Source organism: Ostrinia nubilalis, chromosome 2, assembly GCF_963855985.1.
Source record: "Ostrinia nubilalis chromosome 2, ilOstNubi1.1, whole genome shotgun sequence".
Lineage (NCBI taxonomy): Eukaryota > Metazoa > Arthropoda > Insecta > Lepidoptera > Crambidae > Ostrinia > Ostrinia nubilalis.
Genome location: NC_087089.1, coordinates 3844768 through 3869654, shown reverse-complemented (window position 1 = coordinate 3869654; position 24887 = coordinate 3844768). Strand labels below are relative to the sequence as shown.

The window sequence follows — 24887 nt, the reverse complement described above, 5'->3', positions numbered from 1 at the left end:
GAAAATAAAAACTATAAAATATAGAGTTTTAGGTTTAGTTACCACTCTCAAGATTATGGCAATATTATAGCGCAAGCCCAAAATGGAAATGGTCAAATTATAATTTTATTCAGCATCCTATTTTCAAAATTTTGAATTTTTCACACGTGACGTAACTTATTTGCACTTTAAAACGTGCCATGCGATAGCTTTTGGTTCGAATAATGTTGATGTTTACGTCGTGGTATACCCCCAGCCGTGGAATTTACTAATTATAGTATGATAAGATTAATAATATTCATAATTAAAAGTTGCAATGGAGGGAAGTTGAACCTTAACATCGAACTCATCCTATGTTCTTCTGATTAATTTCGTTGCAGATCCAATGACAGTTTAACTTTCCCCCGGGACAAACTTGACCTTCACTGGTTGGGTTTTTATTGGCAGGCAAGCTGTAGATCCTGGCTACACAGGAGTTGCAGCGGTGGGAACGAGGGGAGGGAATACTCCCGTATTATAATTAAAAGTTTGAATATACAAATTGATTGCACTCACTAACTCGTTGTGTCCAAACTCATACACGACGGTGTTGCTCGGCCAACGGCTGTTGGGTCTGGTGAACGCCATGCGGCCCTCCTCATCTCCTGTGGCATAGCTGTCCACCAGGTCCTCAATGATGTCGTCATCCAGGTAGATGTCACCCTGGAACTTGCCACTGTTCTCCCAGGCATTCGATTGAGGGTGCGCTTCCATGCGCTCCTCGAGAGTAAGGCCATCGTCTGAAATAATGTGTAAGTGTGCATGTAATAAAATTTCAGGAGGAAAAACTAGGAAGCGATCTCTACCAGACAACATAGGGAAAGGACACTTTGTTCAAAATGAATTTATTTATTTGTACACCATGAACATTCACAAAATGCAAACTTAAATATGTACTCGTAGGTACTTAAAAGTGAAAACTATAATTAGAATCTACAATTAATCTTGTATGATGTAAGGAAGTCCCTATATTTTTTTAATATCAAAAGCTTTAATGAACTTTTAGTAGAGGTGCAAACTTTGATAGGTTCGGAGTCTTATGCCCATTTTCACAAGTGACCCCTATGGTAACACTTAACAGGAATTTTGTTTTCATAGCGGTCACTTAAAAATTACGGATTCATGGTGAAAACGGGCATTAGACACACAGTTCATTTCACTATTATGACGTCATTATACACAATAGCGGAACTGTTCAGTACACGCCACTTCTTCCTCTAGGTTTGTTGGGACCTTTAAACTCTTGTCTAAAATCATGGTTTTATGTGGTTCAAAATATCTAATCCAGTTCCTACCTTCTCTAGTCTTCTCCAGGAGCGTCTTATACTCCTCAATCTCAGCCCTGGTCTTCATAAACCTGGGGCCAGCAGCCACCAGCGTCAGCAAGCAAGACAGAGCAAGGAGCCTGATCATTGTGACGTTTGGTGGGTTTTCCACGAGAACACCTACTTATAAGCATCGCGAAATGATAGCATTTTAAGTAGGTAGGAGGTGCCTAATTATTACATTATCCGATTAATTTTGACAGGGGACTGATAATAATATGCTCATTTAAGTAATTATAATATCGTGATTTTTAGTTACTTGCACGTGTAATGCAATTGTCTGTGTGTGATATTATTGAAAGAAAGAATCTCTTCTAGCTAAAAGATAATAAATAAGCTTACTTTTTAAATTATGAATTGGGTAAGGTGCCAGCCTAGGTCAGTTAAATCATCGGCCTAAGAAAAATGCCCGGCCCGGAGGTATTCGTCAATTTCAGCGATCCAGTACTTCAAAAACTATCACCAAAATAAATATCCCTGATATTTTCTGGAACATTGTTGATTGGTGGACATACCCTTTAATCTATGATGATGATCAGCCAGCATGCAAGACAGATCCTGGAACTAAGACATTGTGTTGATAGTACAAAGTACAAAAATACTACTCAGCTATTTTGGCGGCAAGCTGGCATTTTTGTTACGTTATCAAAGATAATGTATTTATTGAATGATCGGTAAAATGCTCGTATCCGTAAACACTGCAATCGATTTTACACAAGAAGTAGGTAAGTACTGATCATTAACTAAAGTTAAAATTTTCAAAATAACAGTAGGGGAGTCTAGGATGGAGATTGGTGATTTACTTACGTGGATTACGCGGAAGTCGTGAGGACCTATCGAATTTTAGATTAAATGCGATATACAGATCTGAAAATAAATGAAGGTATGTAAGTGCTATATTCTGCTAATTTCTTAGAATGTTTTTCAAGCAAATCCAAGGGGTATCATAGTTTCAGTGGCATGTCATGTCAGTCAAAGTGACAGGTCACGGCCCGCCGGCGCTGACATCCAGACGAGCTTGTGAGATCGCCGAAAGGCGGGGTGGTCGCCGTTTTTAAACGATTCGCCGAACGCCGGATTCGGTTACACTTGCTGCACAATGATACCCATTGAGAATTATGTTTTGGGAATGGCAAGGCGTTTTTATTTTTGAATATTTTTTTCAAAGTCAAAGTCAAAGTCAAAATTTCTTTATTTGTTTAGACTTATAAATAGTTCTTACAAATCGTCATTTGCTCTTAAGGAGCCTCTACATGTCTCATAATCTTTTTACCCTACCAGCGCTTCGAGACCAACATTTAGCAAGTGCCGAGAAGAAGCGCCGCAACAAACTCAGTCACCACTGTCTGCCGGTTAATATAAATAAATAGAAATAGTAGTAGTAGGTACATTCGATTCAGGAGCAGTTCACTGAATTTACCATGCATTCTTGTATGGTGTATCATAAGAATGGGTATACAAGATTGCGTGGTATTTAAACAAGGTAGTGACGTGCTAATGTCTAGACTTACATATTAAGGTACTAGTAGAAATGACTCGCATACATAAATTTGAATAACTTTAGTAATCGCTAAATTTGAATGTGGTGCTGAGTGAAAAGTTACGTTCTGTTTGAAAGCTGAAAAACACTCAGGTAAATTCGTGATACAAAGAAAAACAGAAATATTTTTCAGTTTATTTTTTCAGTAAAATGTATTTTAATATGATTGGCAACGGACTTTTAACGTTATTACTAAAAAAATATTGAATGAATTCTAGAAATTACCGAGTGCAAATGCACAAATTGATTGATGCATGGTTAAGAGAATTATTCAAATTACAGACTCCTACCTATTTATAAATATTTGTATCTTTTTTAAGTTCAGCTACTTAGTACCCACTTATGCGGCAAAAAGTGGAATGGCGGGACAAAAAGGTACGTCAGGACTTTTAAATCTCTAGAGGATGACAACTGCAAATGTGGTAAAACACCATGACACTGACATGCACTTAACGTGACATAGGTTACAGATAAAACAGTAAAAAAGTGTCAAACCTTAACGACCATCTTAAAAACACAGTTTTTTATTTTCATTGCTCTGAGTTTCGGTGGAGTGTTTTGAATTAAACTTATCTGTCTACAAATTACGAGGTTACCGATTTAATGTTTCCTCAGGAAACATCTAATTATCAAATTATCTATTTACTTTTATCTCGGCTTGTTTGTAGTTTGAAAGTCTGAAAACAAATTCTCTGGGCTCGTTGGGATTTCATAAAAAACTAGCTAATGCAAAAATATCTGAGTGTGTTCGTTTGTTGCGTTCAAATTTCTGAATCATGGTTGGAAATAAGTGGTGTCTTCCTAAAACTCTGCATTAAGATTTTCAACTCCTTTACTTCTTTAGGATAGGATGAGAACAGAGAGTCAACAACTTTTCGATTCGGAAATCTGAAGACCTTGCGTTCGATTCTCATACCTATTATGGATTGCACAAATTAAAAAACAACTTTGTGCATCTGTGTTCTCCCGATTGATTATGACAATATAGGTACCTAATGGTAGTAAAAGTTTTTAGGTGAAGCTATCGCTCACCTCTCGTATCACTCGCAAAAAGTTCATTTTTTTCGCCACCAGTGGCGCCCGCAGCTTCCGGTTGCGCGTGCGTCGCGATTCGCACGGCCCGTTAGCGTCGCCATTTATCGCGCATGTCAACACGGCGGTGCGCAGAGATGAGCCGTGTCCCCAAAAATGATGAATATTCCAACCAATTAAGTTTTTTGGATGTGTCGGGCTTCGTAGGTGGTGTAGGCGGTTTTTTGAACTACGTTACTAAAGTAAGCAAATTGATACTTGATGGAGAAATCGAATCCACTATGATACATAATAAAAATTAAGAAATACAATACTATTTTTTCAGAACTGAACACATTTTAAATGAACCATTTTCTTTACTTTTTGAACTCGTTCACTAATTAGCATCTCAAATTGGGTTAGGTGTAGTAAATAATTATGCTCAGTAGTAATAATTTAGCTAAGTAGGAAAGGAGAGAATTTTCGTCAATAAGTTTAAAGCCGACGAAATTGCAAAACTAATAAAAAACGTAACGTTCCAAAATTGCGATCTAAAAGAGACTACTTAATAGATGTGTGTGAAAGGCATGAAACAAAACTAACTAAACAAAAATACTGATCCAAATATAGAGTTCCCGCAAAAGCCGAACGAATCGTGCGCACAATCCGTCATCAATTATTCTATTTGCGTGTTAATTGTGTGTTTTGGGTATTTTTCTTGCGAGCGCTAAAATCGTCGTTAATTAATCGTCAGGCGCCTGCGCGAGCAGACATGAGCGATGGCCGCACTGACTTGCCGTAATTGTCATGCGCGTGAGCATGTCGCCATGATTTAAGGGTTATGGCGGACAGGTGACGTATTACAATACAACTAGGCCATACCTCTTAAAGCTTTTTAATAAATGATTGAAATTGGTAAGACGTCGGTTCCTTCCAATCATCTATCCATCCATTGTACTCCATATGTTTTGTGCTTTAATAGCTAGGTGAATGATTCATTTCTCCATCGTACTTAATTACGATACATTATTTCCATTTGGAAGGAAATCCACCCAAGTGTTTAACTGTCCTGAAAATTCTTACATTTGCAGCGATACTTGCTTACTTTACTTCCGCGTGTTCCTGTTTCTGGTTTATTTTGTTGGGGAGCAAATTATGTTAGAGGTTTGCATTTTTCAGATCCTACACTCACTGAAAAAAATGTCCCAACAGTTCAGCGGCTGTGGTGTGTAGTACCGTAGTCACCTTCCCAAATCATGGCCACCACACCGGATGAACACGTGACAAATGCGTTCTTCCACGGGCTATTGCGTGAGCATGAACATGTTGCAATAGACCACACCGTGTCGGAACAACCGACGACAATAAACTCCTCGGAAACTGACGTGTCGATGATTTGTGTGCTTGCAAAGTGCAGGGACGACCTACTAAGGTCCAATTAGGATGGGAATTCTGAAAAAGATCTAAATGTAGAACCTTTATGTTAGGGATTCTTAAACAAAGGATCAATAAATAACTGGTGATGTGATTTCAGATATTTGGACGAAAGCAGCAGTTCAGCTACCGTCATCTGTCTTGTCTTCAAAATTACCTTCTTCATTACTTAATTACTTACCTAGAATAGAGATTGAAAACTTTTTAAAGCTTTTATGTGATCTTTAACTACAATAGCTTCTGAATACTGGGACATTCAGTCACGATACTGTCAGTTCCAACATTAGTTGTTTAAAGATTACCCACTTCTCGGTTTACTCGCACCGCCCTACAGTTTTCAGGCATATTTGCCCAGAAAATTTCCCCATCAGATGGGTCTGAAACCTACAAGCTTTGGCTTTCAATTTAGTGAAGTTTCAAATCGAATACGACGGCTATCCGTTCGTCGACCTATCCTCCTCCACTTTGAATTATATTGTTAGTCTGAAAAACGAAACTAGATACATCGACGACTCTATTGGCACCGTTACAAACACAAATTGAATCACATTGCTTTAATGTTGATCCGTTTATAATAATCAAAGAACAAGATGTGTTTCGTTACGCGGTGCGCCATCCAACGAGACGCGCGCGCTCCGCCGGCAACTGTCACCCCCAATTATGGCGTCCATGACAGTTTTGCGCGCTTGCTTTTGAATATAGAACAGTTCTTTTTTATTTTATTTCCTGACGAAATAATGACACAGCATCTGCTAACGTACTGCCAAGCTTTGAAGATGTTGTTGCTCCTTGTAAAATTTTCGGTTTGTTACATTTGTTTATGGTGGAGTATTTTGGAATGGAAAACATCATAAATTTTTTTTGGTCAATTTTTCGCTGTTGAAATATTTAAGACATTTAAAAACTGGTAGGCAGAAGCAAGTCAAAGATCGTTCACCAAAACGTCGCAAAACAAAGCGAAAATTCAACGGTTAATTTAAAAGCAACAATAGGACTTCAACATAACTTTAACCAAGTTCTAGTTAAGTATAAGTAACTTTCTGGACTCGCCGCCCTGTCTATGATGGCGATATCTCCACTACTCGTACTAAGGCAGTGAAGCCTTTTTCCGGAATTCCATAGTGTCCTCCAGCGACTGTAATAGGTACGTCATCATTTAGCCTTGATAATAAGAAGTACAAAAGAATGTGGTGAAAAAAAGAACAAGAACATTTTTCAGTAACCGATTCGACAAAAGATGTTTTGAAAATTACACGCATCAGATTGGATAAAGAAAATAAAGATTTTCTACGGCTTGCGTCATTTGAGAACAGTCAACGGTGACCGCTTCAATATCTGCTTCCACGGATAAAGAATGTTAAGCAGTTCAGCGCGGGCGAAACAGCACACAAAAGCTAGTCAACCCTTTAATTAAAACTAAACTAATCAAACGTTTTTATTTCGAGATTAAATTTATCTTCTACAGAACCCCGAGCGACTTTGTAGCCGCGCGGGCGCAGACGAGTGGTTTTTGGACGTTTCCCGCTAATTCGATGCGACGGGTCGCCCGTTCTATTCCCGGCGAGAGCTGGCTCGTTGCGGGCGGATGCCGCGCGTGTTACGCGCGATCGCCAATGATGCTTTTAAGTTCATCTGCCTTCTTCAGCAGGCGAGAATATTTGCCTACTTATTTTTCTGAGAGAACTTCTGGTTTAGACAATTTTGTTGTTGATTCGATTTCATGATCGCAACTTGTCTGCAGCAAGATTCTGCGCAAGCACAGCGTGGGACGTTCATCCACAAGGTGGACATCTGACCTTATAAAAGTGCAACAGTAAGGCACTGGATATAAGCCATTACCAACCGGCCATTCTGGACTGGAGGCCTTTATGTTCAGCAGTGGACGCCCGTTGCTGAAACCACCTGAAACGATGGTAATGATGCATAATTACTTAATTCAGTTTCGAAGCGATCAGAAGAATCGAACTTTGGAAATAATGCTCTCAATTTTATTAGGATTGATATAATAATATGCCATTAAATGTTGCGGCTGCTGTTGTCTGCTGCTACCTTAAACCAGCTTTTCTTAGCTTGAGATCTAGCGCAGTACGAGTAAAGTTCTAAATGCCGTCGTACAATTTCTGGACCAGATAATTGGATGTGAAAAAAATATGTCGGACGTCTGCACACTGAAACTTTAATGATGATGAGTGTTGAAGAACGTTTGGCAATAGAGAAACGACCGTCACATCGCATCACGCCACAGTTTCACATCTTAATTGTAGATTTGGCAAACTCTTATGTCTGGGATAATAATTGGATCAGCCAACCCTTGGCTTGGTAGTAAAACAAAGGTTGTAGCCGTACTTAATACAATAAACTGTAAGCCTAGGCGCAGACCACCGACTTTTAGTTGGCCGATAGTTGGGCCCGATTCTAATTTGTATGAAGAATCGGCCGATACCAAATCGGTGTAATGTGCGCACTTTCACACATCTCCATACCTACTGATGCAACTATCGCCTAAGCAAAAGTCGGTGGTCGGTGGTCTGCGCCTAGGCTAAAACAAAAACATCATTAACAAAAAGTTCCTATAAGTTTTTTCAGACTACGTTTTTTTTTCAAAATTAAGATATAGATAGTTAGTAGGTACCTAATTCATAAACGGTTGTGAAATTGGGATTGTATGGAGAACAATAAATAATAATTGCTCATAAGTTTTATTCTTTTGTTGTGAGTGTTTAAAAACGGGAGAGCCATGCCATGTAGCCTGCATCCACGAAGAGTTCAGGCCAAATCCTGCATTTACCTCTGAGTAAATTTTTTAAAGGACTCTTTTACAGTGCCGTTTTATGTTAAAACTCTGTAACCTAATAGGTATTACAAATACTAAACGTACGGATACAGTCAGGTTTACCTGAGATTTTGGTCCGGCGCGGCACCGTAATGTAAAAAATCTACCAGTTTACCTACAAAAAAGAACCAGCCGGGATTCGGATTTTTTTTCTGCTCAATCATCAAAATTGTAAATGGAACACTATTTTCAAATCATGCGGCGTAAAACACGATGTCTCTCCCAACATTGTAGCATAATTTTGTTGATCATAAAAACTAATTTCCACATCCGCGTTGGAATCCCGGACATAAACTTATCAGAACCAATTACTTTAAAGGTTTGTTTTAATTTTCTCGTCGCCCACTATAAATAATACGCGTTGACGTGTCAATTATTACTTCAAATCCGTTCCCGCTTAATTTTTTTTTCTATCGGCTCGCGGGCGGGCTGAAGAAAAACCACGCCTCGCGGTTGCACTGTTTCAGACAAAATCAAAATTAGAACCAAGAGGAACACCCATCGAGATCAACTCAAAAGCAATTTAAATTCTGCGTCTTCAATTTAAAGTGCATTTTCGATCGATAGAACAAAAAGGCTCGCAGCCAATAAAAGTTTTAAACTTTCAATCTTAGCTGAATGTAATAGGGTTGTGATTCCTAGTTTTTGCACATTTGTGGGAGTATTTAGGCGGCAAGATGTTAACAAGACATTTTTTAACCCCCACAGGTTCTGAGCAGTGCCAAAGAGAGCCAGATCACGGCACCGACTCCATTAGTTCGCACATTAGACCGAGTTAGTCGAATTATTTAATTAAATAAAGTAATTGAATAAGTTAGTGAATTAATAACGATTATTCGATGCGGCCGGCTCTCATCCAAGTTGAAGTGGACAAGTGAAGATTTTATTTTGAAATGAAGTGACAGTGCCCGATTATTGAAAGAAACGACTTTGTAAATTAATTTTTAAGTTTAATTCGTGAAGATGGAGCAGAATAAAGGTATGTCTATATTTTTAATCTGTGAAGTAGTAGATTTGTTATTTAAAAACTCACTTTCCGTTACTAAACTACTTAGGCCATTGTCACACTGACGGAAATGTGCCGTCGCGGAACTACCAAAGCAGGTTATTACTTAAAAAATCATAAAATAATTATTTCACATTACTTAGATAGATTTAAGTCCTTCAGATAGTAGGTAATTTGCCAAATAAAAATGGTGTTGCCTTACAGAAACCTTTCGTACAACCCGTTCGCGCTAAGTTTGCCCGTGGAATGCGCGTCCCCTCCCCCAACCGCGATTAAACGCAACTAATGTGTCTTATTTTACCCAAACACACAATTTTTATCAATAATAAAAAATATTTTAAATAATAGTTTGTTAATACTTCGAGTGACGTCGTATCGCCCGCCAGCAGCAAACTTAAAGCGAACGGATAGTACCTACCTATACTTACTTCTCTCCTAAAGATTTGAAAATTAAGTAACATACCTTTCGCTTAAAGTTGAGAAAAACTACTTACTCACTTACTTAAAATTTATAGTTAAAAATTAAATGAATAAAATTGTAAAGTTGAACTTCTGGCCGCATTTTATACCTACATAGGTACTCATCCCAACTAGTCCCAACTAATATTATAAATGCGAAAGTAACTCTGTCTGTCTGTCTGTCTGTTACGCTTTCCCGCTTAAACCTCGCAACCGATTTTGATGAAATTTGGCATAGAGATAGTTTGAGTCCCGGGAAAGAACATAGGATAGTTTTTATCCCGGTTTTTGAAACAGGGACGCGCGCGATAAAGTTTTTCTGTGACAGACAAAATTCCACGCGGGCGAAGCCGCGGGCGGAAAGCTATGATGACATAAATATTTATTATGACCTAACCTACCTAACTCATTCTATAAGGTCACCTCCAAAAGACAGACGAAATTTTAATAGGGCATATAATTATATTAGAAAAATTTGACCCTAGCATTAAAACAAAACAAAAAATGGCTAGTTTTTGTTTTTACTTTTCCTAACAGGTCCATGTTCCTAACAAACTAAATGTACTTAATTTTTTATTTTTAAACCCTTTCTGTCATTTTCACATGATTTACATAATAAGCTGCTGGACGTGACGGATGCACTGTCTGGCACGATCGATGCCATGCCTCCGGACCGCACTGAGCACTTCGGGTTCACTCGACATATTATCATCAAAAAATCTCGAAAACTAGCATTCTAAAAATATGGTTGTATTGTCTAAAACGAATTAATTTAAGATGTTTTATTTGTCCCTTAAATCTCTTCTGTATTTTGGAGGTGACCTTATATAAAGTTGATTAAAATTATCTGCGGTAATATAAAATTATTTGTCCTACTTTACAAATTATAGAAAGCAGAAAGTAGGTAGGTTGTTTATTCTTTTATGTCGTGTGAGTGTCTATTTATTTTTGTCTGTCCCGAGGATTTCCACAACGACCCGTTCCTGCGCTACCCGCATCCAGCGGGCCTAAAAAGGCCGCTTTGAGCAATTCTCATTAGATTCATAATATGATTCAGATTTAAAAACACAAAATGGCCACTTGTCGGCAATTCATATTATGATTCGGATACAATTCATATTCGGCAATTCATTTATTTGACAGTTTTGTATGAGAAATCGTAAAATGGCCCACAAAATAGGAATTGCTAATGTGTCAATTAGCAGAATCATAAGAAGTTACTCGAGAGCAACATCTTACAATTCAGCTAGTTCGTAATTTTAAAAAATAAATTAATTATGTCATATTTAGGCCTTTATGTAAACTTTTGGGAGCATTTATGTATTATGGAAAGTGTTTTACATCGTCTAGGCTAGTATGGGGTGTTCGCAAAGGGTGCTTTGGACTTAGAATTGAGTAATATAATTAGAAATAGAAATGCATTATAAAACTTCAAAATATTTGTTGAAAAATGTGTACCTATACCTCAATCGATTCTTACAAGTATTAAGTAGGTACCTACCTAATTTAAATCCTATAGTAAATAACTATCTAGGTATGAGTCCACGATTTAGGGGCAGGATTGAGGAGGGTAGGGAGAGGGTAGCTATTTAAAAGCAAAAAAAAAACTAAAATATAATTAATAATAGTTGGTTTAATTTTTTTTATAAAATTTAACCTATTTCTTGTTAACTAATTATTACCTTGATGTTACCACTGAAGGTAGACAGTACATTGAGACCATATTCTTCATGTCTAGTGTAAAATAATATTCCCTACAAAATACAGGTTACCATATCGGCAACCTAAAAAGACCTTAAACCGTCAGCCCAGCTTAAAAACATAAAATAATACAACTGTTGGTCTATTTGTACCTATATTAAAGAATTATCCTCCAACTCCTAAGCATTATGGAGTTGTACCTAATGACTATCTGATGCAAACACTTGAATAACTTTAGAAACTATACTTATCTATAAAATTAAAAGAATTATCCTCCAACTCCTAATCATTAAGGAGTTTTACCTTCTATCATCAGCTCATTAATATTAGATGATGATTTCCAGGAGCAAAAAATTAAATAACTTAAGAAAAAGTTTGAAAAACGATATACGTGCCTATAAAATTTAAGGGTTGCCCTCGATTTCCCTAGGATCCCATCATCAGATCCTGACTTGGTGACAATGGGACTACCTCAGAAGTGTACCCTATCGAACAAAAAAAGAATTTTGAAAATCGGTCCACAATTGACGGAGTAATCGGTGAACATACATAGAAAAAAAAAATACATACAGTCGAACATATTATAACCTCCTCCTTTTTTTAATTCGGTTAAAAAAATATAATTAGCTGGATCACTATTCAATATTAAGAGGATATACGTATTTTCTTTTATGTTTGAGTTCTATTTTAAGATAAGTGCATAATTTTTTGAAGGACACTGAGTTTCCACAACAAAATGCATAAACGAAACCTTGCACAATCCCTCCCTATCACACTAAGCGAATATTGTTTCTTTTGTCAATAACATAAAATAACGCTTGGAATGTATGTCAATCACTTAAAACCTTGATTTATCGCCTAAATCATAAGAGTTTAGTTCAACCATAATAATCCGTGTCTAAACAATGGTATTGTTTACATTAACTTGACCCATAGAGAAAAGTAATACATAGGAAATAGAGAACCCTCTCTGTCAAATTTTTGAACCTACTAATTGACAGCCTGGTGTTAAATTCCCTGTACTTAACCTACGTACGTAACGCTCACATACATACATAATCCACGCACACATACATACATAAAGTCCACGCACACATACAAACAGTTCACGCACACATAGGCCCTCATAACCTTCAAAAGAATTATTGTTTTTATGATGTACAATGTAGAATTTTTTCAAATCCATTATTTTGAAAATATTTATCTTTATGGTGTACGTATTGTATTATTTTCAAAACAATGGATTTGGAAAAATTCTACATTGCACATGGAAATGCAAATATACAAAAACTTTTGAATTTAATAATTTTACTTTATTTATGAACACACATAATATTATACACCAAAAGCGTCTTTTCGCAAAGTTTTCAACAACACTAAAAAAGCATTTGCACTTTGAGAAAACTCAGATCACTTGTGAACATAACAGAAAGTTTCTTCGCGATTCACGAAGGAACGAACAAAACTCCGATGAACCAGAACAGCAGCAGGTACGAAGGAATGAACTTGAATTTGACTCGACGACTCTTCAATACTTTAATAGGGCCACAGAACACTTAAATGATGGCTAAGAAAACAAGAATGCATTTAACATAACAAACACAACACCGGCCATTTTGGAGGAAAAACAAAGTTGCCATATGTTAAATAGTAATTTCTACTATATTATGTAAATTATAACAAAAAATGTCACCGTTCAGTTTTAAATTAAAACAAATTAATTTCATTTAAAAAATGTTTTCACATTGTAATTAACAATATTCTCAAATATATTTTAATTAAGAAAAAAATGAAAATATGAAGGAAACAGGAGCAGCGACATCTAGAGCGTTTTAGGGTAGTTAAAAAGTATTTGAATTTATTCACCGATGTCGCTGTTTGGAAGCAAGTTTCACTTTGATGACCGTTGTATGGAAGTTTCCGCACCCTGACTTGACCTTCATTAAGTCGACACCTAACTTGTTGCCAGTCGTAAATAAAATAGTGAATGATTTTTCATTTCTCATTTTTGGCTTCTAAACTCAAATATTTTGATGTTATTAAATTACTTTTATTAATTTAAAACAAGATATGAGGTAATTGTTTAAGATTTTCAGTTTAAAATGTAAAAAAGTCGTAGAAATGATAACCGGTAAAGTACGGTTTTTATTATTCACATGTGGCAACATAGACGCCGAATATGAATCTGCGAATGAATTGAATTGCGGCAATTCTGCCAAAATGTAAGACCATTTTATGAAAATTAGAGGAATTGCTTATGATCTGCTATGAATTCTGGAAATGAATTCCTTTTAGCAATGTTGCGTGATTTGGCCTTTTTAGGCCCGCAGGTGTTTTCAGCGAATTAACTAGACGAGAACTGATCAGATCTATTAATGTATTTTTAATTTCCCGGACCTTAATTTAAAATACATATGAAAGGAGCCGCTGCTGGGAAAATTCAATAAAAATTGATAGTAGGTATGACGAATAGTTTAAAAAATAAAGTTTATTATGCAGATTTATATTCGTTTACGAAAAATCACGAGAGCAATACTATTTTTTCGTATATAGGTGTATTCGGTAGTAATAATTTATTTATCCAGCTACAACTCATATAGAAATAAAAAAAATAAACACCGGTTTGTTAATCGGTCTCAAGATAGATCCTTGAGGAACGCCACAGCCAGTCTCAACTTAACGAAGTTAATAGAATATGAGTCAAGTAAATTACTTGTTATCTGAAGACCTACCTATATGCCTTATCATTAGTCCGAGTACTTAATTGGTGAAAACTGCATGAATACTTATCCTTTTAATAGTTTTTAAGTTTATCGCGAGCACACACAAACGCGGCAGAAGACTTTGATTTATAATACGTACATAGGCAATCATAATGATCTAATACAGATGATTTTATAAAGACTCTTGACTACCTCGTGTCCAAACAAGCATCAAATCATTACCACGTGCCGCGAAACTGATAGGGTTGCGTCCGCCGTCCAACAACGCCCCACTGAGAACAGTCGTCGGTGCGTGCGCACTCAAAGATCTTTGTTTGTGATTAGTAGAAGACCTTCGCAAACTTTACCTACGTATACGGTGTCTTGTTAGTCCATGTGGAATTCACAATTAAATCTGAAGGTTATTTGATTAGCTACTGTTTGTAGGCCATCAATAATTCAATAAATTTCATAAGAAATTGTATCTAACACACTATTGTACGCTACCTTACTTAATTAAAAGTATACCTGTAAGTATTTCTTAGTACCAGACCAGAACGTTCATTACAGACTAATTATTTGGTACAGGTTACATCCTATTCCTATTGATTTCTTTTCAAAGTAGGTACTTAAGAACTTAACGGTACTTAACTTAACTCCTAGAAGATAAAATTAAATCCATAATATTGGTTGTTGGAATTTTTTTTTAAATATCTACTTTCTTCCTCAGATACTCCCAATGGCATCAGACCAGAGGCCGTAAAAAACTACGACATGAAAGCAGCAGCCCAAGCCAACTACGGGATAAACCACGTGAACTACACTGAGACCAATCACAACCTGTTCCAGATGATCAAATGCCACGAAGACAGTCTTCTGAGGCTCCATCACCTCACAGCTGGACGCCAGATGAACGGTACCTATGACCCTTCTTACCAAAATGACCTAATGTGGTACCCTAAAGACACCCAACGACAATACATCAAACCTGGCTACACCTACGACGAAATGAGAAGGAAGTACGATGAAGCAAAAGGCACTAAAGAAAGAGAAAGCCAGAAAGAGTCAGAAGAAGAAAAAGAAGGAAAAACAGACGATAGAAAGAAGCCAAGGAGGAACAGGACCACGTTTACGAGCCAACAGCTGGCAGCATTGGAAAAGGTTTTCGAAAAAACCCATTATCCAGACGCTTTTGTTAGAGAGGACTTGGCGGCGCGAGTCAATTTGACTGAAGCTAGAGTTCAGGTACGTCTGTCAATTAATCCTTCATGCTCCGCGAATCTATTAGATAGGTACTTCACAATAGATAATCAATTGTTATGACATTAATTAATGCCGTCTGGGACTCAATCAGTTAATACTGATGCTGGGAAATTACAAGGTATAAAAATAAAGATATTCATTACTTTTTTCTTTCTAGGTATGGTTTCAAAACCGACGGGCCAAGTTCCGGAGAAATGAACGATCTGCATTGTCCAGTCACCGGTCATCCACAAGTCACGGATCTCCTGAACCTATACCAGTTCCAATCGGAATCCCAAACCAAGCTGACCCCCGACCAGATTACAACAGAAACACCAAAGAACCCTGGCTACATCACTTTCAAGCTAATAATCTGAACTTAAACATCGGCATCCCCATCCCAAACTCAGGGCTATACCAAAACGATTATTCCTTGATGATGCAAAATATGGGAAACAGGCAATACGTTCCTAACTCAAATACTTTGATGAGCCAAGGTGTAATGGGCTACGGAGGCTCAACGGAAAATTCTTACGGTTCGTGCGCACTTATTAGTGGCTATAGTGGCTCTTTACAACCCGCACATCATAGTTCTTACAACTTGAATCTACGATTACGCCCCCATGATTTTAGTATAAATAATATTACTTTATGAGATGTACATTATTATGAATTATGTGAGTAAATAACATTTTCTGGACGTAGTTTGTGTTTTATTTATTGAAAATATACAGGGTGGAAACGATAAGTGATCTCACGCGATTATTTCTAAACTATACAAGATATCGAAAGACTGGTAACTGATCCTGAAAGTGCTTCACGAGCTCTTTCCAATAGTATAAGTAATAGGTTACAGAATTAACTGGATCTATCCGAAAATTAAATGTTTTCAGTCTCCATACTAAATGTATGCCAGCCACACAATATTAGAAGTGTTAATTTTTTTACTAAATAATAAACACTTAAATTGAACTCGTAAATTGCATTGTATTTTACAATTAATCATGGAAAATATTGGTTTTAGGCTTTACTTGCTATAATTTATCAAGACATGAGTGCCATGACTGTGGCAGTACTAAATGTATGGAAGCTGGAAACATTGAATTTTCGGATAGATCCAGTTTATTTTGTAACTTGTTATTGGTACCGTTGGATAGAGCTCGTGAAGCACTTTCAGGATCAGTAACCAGTTTTTAGATATCTTGTATAGTTTTTAATATTATGTGGTTTTACTAAATATATGAAAGCTGGAAACATTGAATTTTCGGGTAGATCCAGTTTATTTTGTAACCTATTATTGATACCGTTGGATAGAGCTCGTGAAGCACTTTCAGGATCAGTAACCAATTTTTAGATATCTTGTATAGTTTAGAAATAATCGAGTGAGATCACTTATCATTTCCACCCTGTATTATAGACGCGACATACCGTCAGTTGCAGGTTCACTTGGGGTAACTGACAAAATACGGTTTTTGAGTTAAATATACAGTTTTTCTTAGTTTTTTCTGCTCTTTCGAATGGTATACGTAAAAAAATTCTAGCTTTAAAAAAATTACAATTACACGGACATTTTCAGGTGTGAACTTTTCAGATTTCCTTCACAATTTTGGTGTAACTGACATTATAATAATTTTACCAGGTTGAATTGGTGTATCTGTAATAATGTAAAAATTTTGCTACAAAACTTTGCAATTACACTGATTTGCTAAGGTTTATTAAAATAGGAATTTAGAAAGTTTTAAGGCATATTACATTATTATTATACCATCAGCATCAGTTAAAGAAGTTAAAGTTAGCTCAACAAAAAAAAATTATTGAAATTGAGCAAACTATCCAGCCAACTAGGCGTCACTGCGCTTTGCTAACATTAACGTGTTGTTACTCTGTTACTGTTACTGTTGTAGTACTCATGACCTTAATTTAATATTGCTATGAAGAGGTGGGAAATTAAATCCATTTTGTTTTCAGTTTAAGTTGCCCCGTAGAGCTAAATACGGTATTGGTAAGTCAAAGCTTAAAAAAATATTCAAATTACTTAGTTTCACAGTAATACTTTAGTTATTTCAATATTTCTGTCTTAAAAAAATTAAATACACCTATTTTCTTGATTTTCGTGGCTTTTTTAACATTTTTTATTGAATAAAATAAAAGTTACTTCTAATAAAATTAAAAAAAAAATAAAGAAAACGACAAAATGTTATTTTTTTCATGAATTCTCTTATTTTTTAATACTTGTACATAAATTATACAGCAATAAAGTAAACAAAACCCAGCAAATACATCAAATTATTTTAAATTTGGCAGTACTTACACCAATTTGACCTATGTTTTTTCCAAAAGATTGGTGTAAAATTAGTGTAACTGAACGAATTACGTCTGTCACTACGAGAGATTATTGATTGAAAGGCTTTCTGGTGTAAAATAAAATTATATTGTATAATAAAATCAAATTACATGTTTAGTTCGAAGTAGAAAAGTAAAGAGAAGAGAAAAAAGTGACAATCGAAAAAGAAACACATAAAAGAAAAAATGTTTCTCGCCAGCCAGGCGAGCGGCCAAGGAGCTTGGTCGTACATTTGCTACCTCTACCATTTTACCTAGGCCGTCATTAGACAGACCTGAACAGTAACTGTCAAAAGTACAAAAATACATTGGTGTAACTGCAATTTATTTCCTTAACTAAGACATATTAGATAATTCTTTTTATTTAATCTAAAACCGCGTAGAATTCTAAGCATTTCTGTAAAAACAGATCCAAAAAAGGTTAAATAGGAAAAAAGTTATGTCCGATTTAAGACGAAAAAAAACTTTAAACGGCTCTACTGAAAAACTGTATTTTGTCAGTTACCCCAAGTGAACCTGCAACTGACGAACCTACACAAAAGCTGTATAATATTTGATTTCATAAGTACTAACTTAGTTTTAAAAAAAATATTGGCTGTCAGTTAATGACATAATATGTCAAATGTGACATCCAAAAAGAAAACTACCGCGCCGAAAGTTGGCAAAGTTTAGAAAATGTAAAATAATTAGTTGAAATTAGTAGAGTAGTGTAGAATACTTATTAGAATAAAATGTACATATATTTTCTACTACCGCAGTAATTTTTAAGTCACAAAATGGTTCTATCGCTGTTTTATAGCAGGCCTTTCCTGTTAATTGTTTCGTTTGCATTTACATCGCATTATCTTTACAAGTTCTACCAAAAGAAGGAGAAGAAGACCCGTAAAGAGATACACGATGTCATTATGTTTGAATACATGGAAGGAAAGTTCAGACAAAGCAAGCACTCAAGATGCAAGATTACCCACAGTATGGACAAGTTGCTGGGATACCTGGATGGCGCTAAAAAGACCTTGGATATTTGCATGTATGTGTTGACCAATATGGATGTAGCAAATGCGGTGATGAAGCTTCACTTCAGAGGTGTTAAAGTGAGGGTCTTAATTGATGCAGATATGGCTTACACTCAAGGCTCTATGGTTAGAAGGTTGGAGAAACAAGGTATTCAAGTCCGTTGGATGAAATCCACTAGACTGATGCACCATAAGTTCTACTTGATTGATGCGTCGACAGATGATGAGCAAGTGACACCGGTGGTGATGACGGGTTCTCTGAATTGGACGAACCAAGCTCTTTATGGGAATTGGGAAGATGTAATCGTCACTTCACAAGAAGTTATCGTGGATCAGTACAAGGCCCGATTTGAAAAGCTCTGGAAAGAGTTCAAGCCTGTGGTCGCTCCTGACTTAAAATTTTATTAATTCATATTGTTTTGATTTTTCTTGTTAACTAAAACATGCCTGATATGATTGGGTATTTGTAATTTGTTAAGTGAAATACAAGGGTTATCTTTAAAAGTGACAAGATCTTTTCAGAAAATGATTGTGTTAAATAAATAAGTTAAACAAATTATATCTTTAAAAATATAGCAATAAACTAATATTATTAACTTGTAGTTGTCTTGTATTTTTGTCCCTCTATTATCATTACTTGCAAAAGTAAAAATATTTTTTACAGTCAAAGGTGATTTTACAAAAAAAATATTGTAGTCTTATGATCTGATGTGCTTTATTCTCTATCTACCTACCTACATTTATACACAAAATTAGGGACGTGGAAAAATATGATAGGTAAAGTACAGTCGCGGAATGAAAAGCAGAAAAGGTTCGTCACCTTAGTGTCGGTTTTCGCTAGAGTCAAACCTGCCAACATAACAGTGCAAGAAACAGTGCTGCTAACATTTAAATAAATATGACGTTTGCTAACGAATAAGCCCCCCTAGACAAAACGCACTTTTTGATCGAATCGAAAATCGAATCCGTCAAAACTCCATACAAAATAGGGGCTTTTCGACCACTTTTCGACTGGTTTGCGATTATAATTTGCACTTTGTCTAGACCCAAAGGTTTTGCTTGTTTATTTTTCTATCCCATCAGAGCCCCGATTACGGTAACTTTTAACGTCTAACAATCCAGACGCGCTTCATCGATTCTGCGATACGATTGGTCAAAACAGCTGACGTACGCTGTTGAACGACCAATCGTATCGCAGAATCAGAAGCGCGTCTGGATTGGAAACGTTAAAAGTTACCGTAATCGGGGCTCGGGGCTCAGTGCAATGCAATGATGACATTGACCAATTGACATTAGTTTTTTTTATTTAATAGAAATAATAATAAAATAATAAACAAAAAGGTTTTAGTTTATCAATCATAATAATCTTCTTGACAAGATAAATCGTCAAACAACTTTGACATCAACATCTGAATAATTTTGAACTTTACTGACGAACAGTTAAAGATTATTTTCTCTAACTCAAGATTATTCTGTAACATAGTTTCAAAAGGTAATATGTGCTCGCGATTCGTTGAAGGAATCAATTTGAAAACTGACGAACCTTCATTCCGTGACTGTACAAAAAAAGAAGTAATTTTATCAAAGTTGTTAAATTAATTTAATTTTTTTTTCTGGAAATTATTTTTTTTCCAATTGGAAAGTACGTAAAAGGCTATTAATTGGAGTAATTAAATTGATTTTTTAGCAATGCATTTCTTAATCAACACAACAAAATGTTAGAACAAACGCTACAAACCTGTAACTAATAACGTTACCACGTTAAACGGTTTCTTTGTGATTTCTGAACGAAAGCGACAACGTCGCTGAACTCGCTGATAAAAGTCAAAAGTTCAAAGTCAAACTTTGGGCACAGTGGTTTTTGGTAAAAATAAAATTTAACAGATATTACAGAAAGCATAAATTATTTGACGAAAATGGTCGCCGGAATTGTTGCTGGACGTCTAGCCTTAGTGACTGGTAAGAGAATTTACCTGTGTTCTTTCATTATTCTTTTGAAAATGCATTTTTTCCAAACCTTTTATGATTTTAGGTGCTGGGTCTGGATTAGGGCGCGCAGCATGTCAGCTCCTTTCTCGTGAAGGTGCAACGGTTATTGCAGCAGACAAGAACTATGAAAGTGCTTTGGAGACCATCAAAACTCATACTGCATTGGCGTCAGGAGCTAATGGTATTGTATACGCCTTCTTCACCTGTTAGATAAAAAATTTGATAAATTACACTTACAGTACAAATTTACTGTGGAGAACTAATGTATAAAATTAATTTTATATAGCAACTGGAGACCACAGTGCCGTAGAGTTGAATGTGGCTGATTCAAAGCAAGTACAGAACCTATTGGACACTATCTTAAAGCAGTATAAGGCACCACCTACTATTGTGGTCAACAGCGCTGGAATCACCCGTGACAATTGGCTCCTGAAGATGTCAGAAGAAGACTATAATGCTGTAATTGACGTTAACCTGAAGGTCTGTTTTCATTATTTCGAACTATGGTGGTAGAATGAAGATAATGAATGAAAACACGTGTAAATTAAATTATTTAGTGCGATGGCCAAGTCAATAATTTATGTAAAACGTTAAAGATTTCCTGGCCTGGACTTGGTATTACATGGATCTCACAATTTTTTACCGTAGAACAACTGAGTTGCGAGACTTGGTTTTTTTGACAAGTATTGTTTTTGATGGGATCAATATTTCAACTTTTGATTTTTTCAGGGAACATTCCTAGTCATGCAAACTTTTGCCAGAGCAATGGCTGCAGCTTCATTGCCTGGCTCCATCATCAACATATCTAGTATCATAGGAAAATATGGAAACATGGGTTTGTTTTTCTTTTCATTCAAATAAAATATAATTAACAAAAAAAAAAATAGCTTCTATAAAATATCTATAAGCAAAATAGGTTTGAAAAGGGTGTGATTATTAATTTATTTTTTGCTTTAATTTTTGCAGGTCAAACAAATTATGCTGCAAGTAAAGCAGGTGTCATTGGTATGACCCAGTCTGCAGCCAAAGAGTTAGGGAAGAGTAACATAAGGTAAAGTTCTACTTAATTAAACTATTACCAAGGTTACCTAAGTCATTAATTAATTGGGAAATCTAAAATTTACTTTTGTTACAGAGTAAATGCAATTTTGCCTGGGTTTATAAAGACACCTATGGTAGATACAGTACCTGAGAAAGTTTTACAAGGCATCCTGAAATTGGTGCCCCTGGGTAGAATGGGTAAACCCTCAGGTTAGTACAGTAGAATGGATATTACTTGCTATCTATACTAATAATTATAAATGCGAAAGTAACTCTATCTGTCTGTCTTGCTTTCACGCCTAAACCACTGAACCGATTTTGATGAAAGGCATAGAGATAGTTTGAGTCCCGGGAAAGGATATAGGATAGTTTTTATCCCGGTTTTTGAAACAGGGACGCACGCGATAAAGTTTTTCTGTGACAGACAAAATTCGACGCGGGCGAAGCCGCGGGCGGAAAGCTAGTATTCTTATATTCTGATGTGCTGTCAACTGTACACATATTGTAACAATGTTTTAATAATTGATTTTTTATTTCAGAGTTAGCTGAAGTGATCACATTTTTGGCGTCTGACAAGAGTTCGTTTGTAACTGGTGCTGCAATTGATGTGACTGGTGGATTTTAAATTATTTAAATAAATCATGTCTATGGGCATTAAACAAAGTCAACATATTACAAAATAATATAAATCTAATGCTACAATATTCAAGTCGAAACTAAGTGAACTTCCATCTTACTGTGATATTTTACTTATCTTGCAACAAAATAAATATTAATTTTGATGGTTTTTGATACTTAATAGAATGTATTTTATAAGAGTCATATTTTATGCCATTTTGGTGATAGGTTTGCAAATAAATGAGTTAAAAAAATATGCATGGATTTTTATTATTATCTTATCAGATTATTCAGTGTACAAAACGTTTATCTAGTGTGTTATAAAACAATAGTCATTGTGAAGATAGAGATGTATATCATCAAATTATGTAAGGTGTAAGGTTTTCCATAGTATGAAAATGATTAAAAAGTAATGGTACCAACATTTATTTACTTTTCTTATTATTATTATTTGTTTTTAACTTATTTTTCTTGTGTTCAGCTTTATTCTTCTGTCTTTTATCTCTCATAAACGTTCTGTACTCAGATTTCCTCTTCTCATCTATGATTTCTTTATATTTCTTCTTGTTGTACTTCTGGAACTCAGCATCGGCCAGCAGTTCATCCACCATAGTCCTCTTCCGTTCTTTTCTGGTTAACCGCTCATTGACATGGTCAAGTTGGGAATCCATTATACGACCAACCTGTAAATTTTCCATGACTTTATTTATTTACTGCTTTACTTCCATTGCATTATAAACGAGATTAGATAGTGTCAGATGAGTACATAAAATTTTATCAAATGAAGTATAGGTGAGTGTCAATATTGCAATCAATAAAGCAACATGGCAGAAGGGTAATCCTAACAAGAGGTAACATACATATCTAACCCTTAGCTTATACTTTTTATATGTAGTAAGTAACTAACTATAGATTTTTTATACACACCTGGAAGTATTTAGGCAGCACTTCCATGTCATTCTTCTTGTAGAAGTGCTTAGGGTCAAGAGCTGACCTCATCTTCAGGACCTCAAGGTCATTCTTGAGTTCTTCAGTCATCTCAGGGGCTGGTAAGTTGAACCATTCGGGACCCTTGGTCTTCTCTCGTTCTTTCTGCAAATTACAAAAGTAAAAGACGATAAATAATCTTGAATACAAGTTCAACTGATTAGTGTTGTAGACAGATGTTAAAATTGACAGTGATAATTTTAGAGTAGAGCTGGGACTTTATTAGGCACAAGTTAGACTTATTATTTTTAAGGCCTATTCTTTAGAATAATACGTCAAAGTAAGTTCAAATTATGATACATACCTTCCTCATAGCTTTTAATTTCCTCTGGCTAACATAATATGCAGGTAAACTGTGCTCTTTTTCTATTCCCGGGTGCAGAATAGATTTTTGCATTTCTTTCTCAACATCTACCGAGCCTATTTTAGACTTGAGCTTGCCAGTTTCAACATCCAACTGTTCAAAGTGGAATAGCCTTTGTTTATTCTCGTTTTTGACAGCAATAGCATGATTCCATTTCATTTCATCGAAGAATTCATCAAAGACGCTGTCGATTTTCAAACCCTTCAGTTTGTTTTGCAATTCTTCTTCTGCTGAAGCTTTGGAGTCCAATTCTTCTTTCTTTTTCTCAAACAACTGTAGGATCGCATGTGTTCTTTGTTCTTTATCTGTAATAAGTAAAAATATGTTACACCTTCCCTTGAATTAAACATAATTTAGGATTCATGTTATTTTTTTGATTCACAAAACTAACCTATAAAGTAAGGTGTCTCCTCTTCATTTAGCAATTCTGTTTTTACTTGAAGTTCTTCATCACCAGCTGTATCAATTATAAAATCCATCGTTTATGTCATTGATAAACGAGGGCCAAATAAAATCAGAAAAGAAATAGAATGCAAAAATTAAACAAGAACAAGCATGGATCTCAATGGATCTAGTCAACAAAGTTTGACAGATGACAGATGTCATACTCGTTCGGTAATGTGGTTGTAAAAGTTGTATTACAATACTGAATAACGTTAATCGTTATTATACTTCTACCAAATGCAAACAGTTTATGCCCATAAATGCGATACGCCATGTATTATTAATTAATATTCAATTAAATAGTAATTATTTCCTGAGTGCGTAGGGGTATACCCTGTACCTGTGGACTACTACGTCCTCGCCACGCCAGAGTCCAGTTATAATCTAACACAGTAGGTATATACCTACAATATGTAATGAAACAAATAAATATCTGTATAACATCTCCTCTCGTTATTGTTATTGTTATTGTATACGACTTATACCAAGCCAAGAGACTTTAAATTAATGAAGTTATGCAAAGTTACTATTCTATCATGCAGATAATCTGGAATAAAAAAAAACTAAATTTAAACTACTACGAATCCAAACGATACTTACTTCTACGTCATGCATTTCCCAAGGGCAATGCACATTATTATTCAAGGCTCTTGGAGAGTCGTGTCGTGTCAAACTCAAGCTGTTGCCTGAACAACCCTTCACATTTCTGAACGGGGGAAATACGATCTTTTGCCAGGAGAACACAGACCATAATAACGTGACGTGACCAAAGGTGCCGGTTTGGGCGGGACATGCCCGTTTTCACCATCAATCCCCA

General features: G+C 35.7%; 4 protein-coding genes across 4 annotated transcripts; 2 read left to right on the top strand and 2 right to left on the bottom strand.

Moving 5' to 3' along the window:
• Positions 1-444: 444 nt before the first annotated feature.
• On the bottom strand, positions 445-1458 carry LOC135078199 (uncharacterized). The gene is made up of 2 exons (XM_063972789.1): positions 1314-1458; positions 445-758 (listed from the first exon to the last, which is right to left on the bottom strand). The coding sequence occupies exons 1-2, from the start codon at positions 1429-1431 to the stop codon at positions 445-447; spliced, it is 432 nt and encodes a 143-aa protein (XP_063828859.1). The 5' UTR covers positions 1432-1458.
• Positions 1459-8875: 7417 nt separating this feature from the next.
• LOC135086112 (paired box protein Pax-6-like) lies at positions 8876-15975 on the top strand. The gene is made up of 3 exons (XM_063980899.1): positions 8876-9140; positions 14760-15274; positions 15450-15975. The coding sequence occupies exons 1-3, from the start codon at positions 9125-9127 to the stop codon at positions 15924-15926; spliced, it is 1008 nt and encodes a 335-aa protein (XP_063836969.1). The 5' UTR covers positions 8876-9124; the 3' UTR covers positions 15927-15975.
• A 4468-nt stretch (positions 15976-20443) lies between these two features.
• On the top strand, positions 20444-22531 carry LOC135079824 (estradiol 17-beta-dehydrogenase 8). The gene is made up of 7 exons (XM_063974443.1): positions 20444-20586; positions 20660-20797; positions 20903-21096; positions 21346-21451; positions 21583-21667; positions 21752-21867; positions 22197-22531. The coding sequence occupies exons 1-7, from the start codon at positions 20544-20546 to the stop codon at positions 22280-22282; spliced, it is 768 nt and encodes a 255-aa protein (XP_063830513.1). The 5' UTR covers positions 20444-20543; the 3' UTR covers positions 22283-22531.
• A 151-nt stretch (positions 22532-22682) lies between these two features.
• On the bottom strand, positions 22683-24228 carry LOC135079817 (deoxynucleotidyltransferase terminal-interacting protein 2). Its single transcript, XM_063974432.1, has 4 exons — positions 24018-24228; positions 23567-23931; positions 23203-23367; positions 22683-22958 (listed from the first exon to the last, which is right to left on the bottom strand). The coding sequence occupies exons 1-4, from the start codon at positions 24103-24105 to the stop codon at positions 22701-22703; spliced, it is 876 nt and encodes a 291-aa protein (XP_063830502.1). The 5' UTR covers positions 24106-24228; the 3' UTR covers positions 22683-22700.
• Between the last annotated feature and the right edge of the window lie 659 nt (positions 24229-24887).

What these genes read in the sequence shown, in the direction of transcription:
- LOC135079824 (XM_063974443.1), top strand. Translation starts at nt 20,544, where the DNA reads ATGGTCGCCGGAATTGTTGCTGGACGTCTAGCCTTAGTGACTG. An exon ending in TTAGGGAAGAGTAACATAAG is followed by an intron (nt 21,668 to 21,751) that starts GTAAAGTTCTAC and finishes CTTTTGTTACAG; the next exon opens with AGTAAATGCAATTTTGCCTG. An exon ending in TAGAATGGGTAAACCCTCAG is followed by an intron (nt 21,868 to 22,196) that starts GTTAGTACAGTA and finishes TTTTTATTTCAG; the next exon opens with AGTTAGCTGAAGTGATCACA.
- LOC135078199 (XM_063972789.1), bottom strand. Translation starts at nt 1,431, where the DNA reads ATGATCAGGCTCCTTGCTCTGTCTTGCTTGCTGACGCTGGTGGCTGCT. An exon ending in CCTGGAGAAGACTAGAGAAG is followed by an intron (nt 759 to 1,313) that starts GTAGGAACTGGA and finishes ACATTATTTCAG; the next exon opens with ACGATGGCCTTACTCTCGAG.
- LOC135086112 (XM_063980899.1), top strand. An exon ending in TGACTGAAGCTAGAGTTCAG is followed by an intron (nt 15,275 to 15,449) that starts GTACGTCTGTCA and finishes TTTTCTTTCTAG; the next exon opens with GTATGGTTTCAAAACCGACG.
- LOC135079817 (XM_063974432.1), bottom strand. Translation starts at nt 24,105, where the DNA reads ATGGATTTTATAATTGATACAGCTGGTGATGAAGAACTTCAAGTAAAA. An exon ending in AATTAAAAGCTATGAGGAAG is followed by an intron (nt 23,368 to 23,566) that starts GTATGTATCATA and finishes TGTAATTTGCAG; the next exon opens with AAAGAACGAGAGAAGACCAA. An exon ending in TGCTGCCTAAATACTTCCAG is followed by an intron (nt 22,959 to 23,202) that starts GTGTGTATAAAA and finishes GAAAATTTACAG; the next exon opens with GTTGGTCGTATAATGGATTC.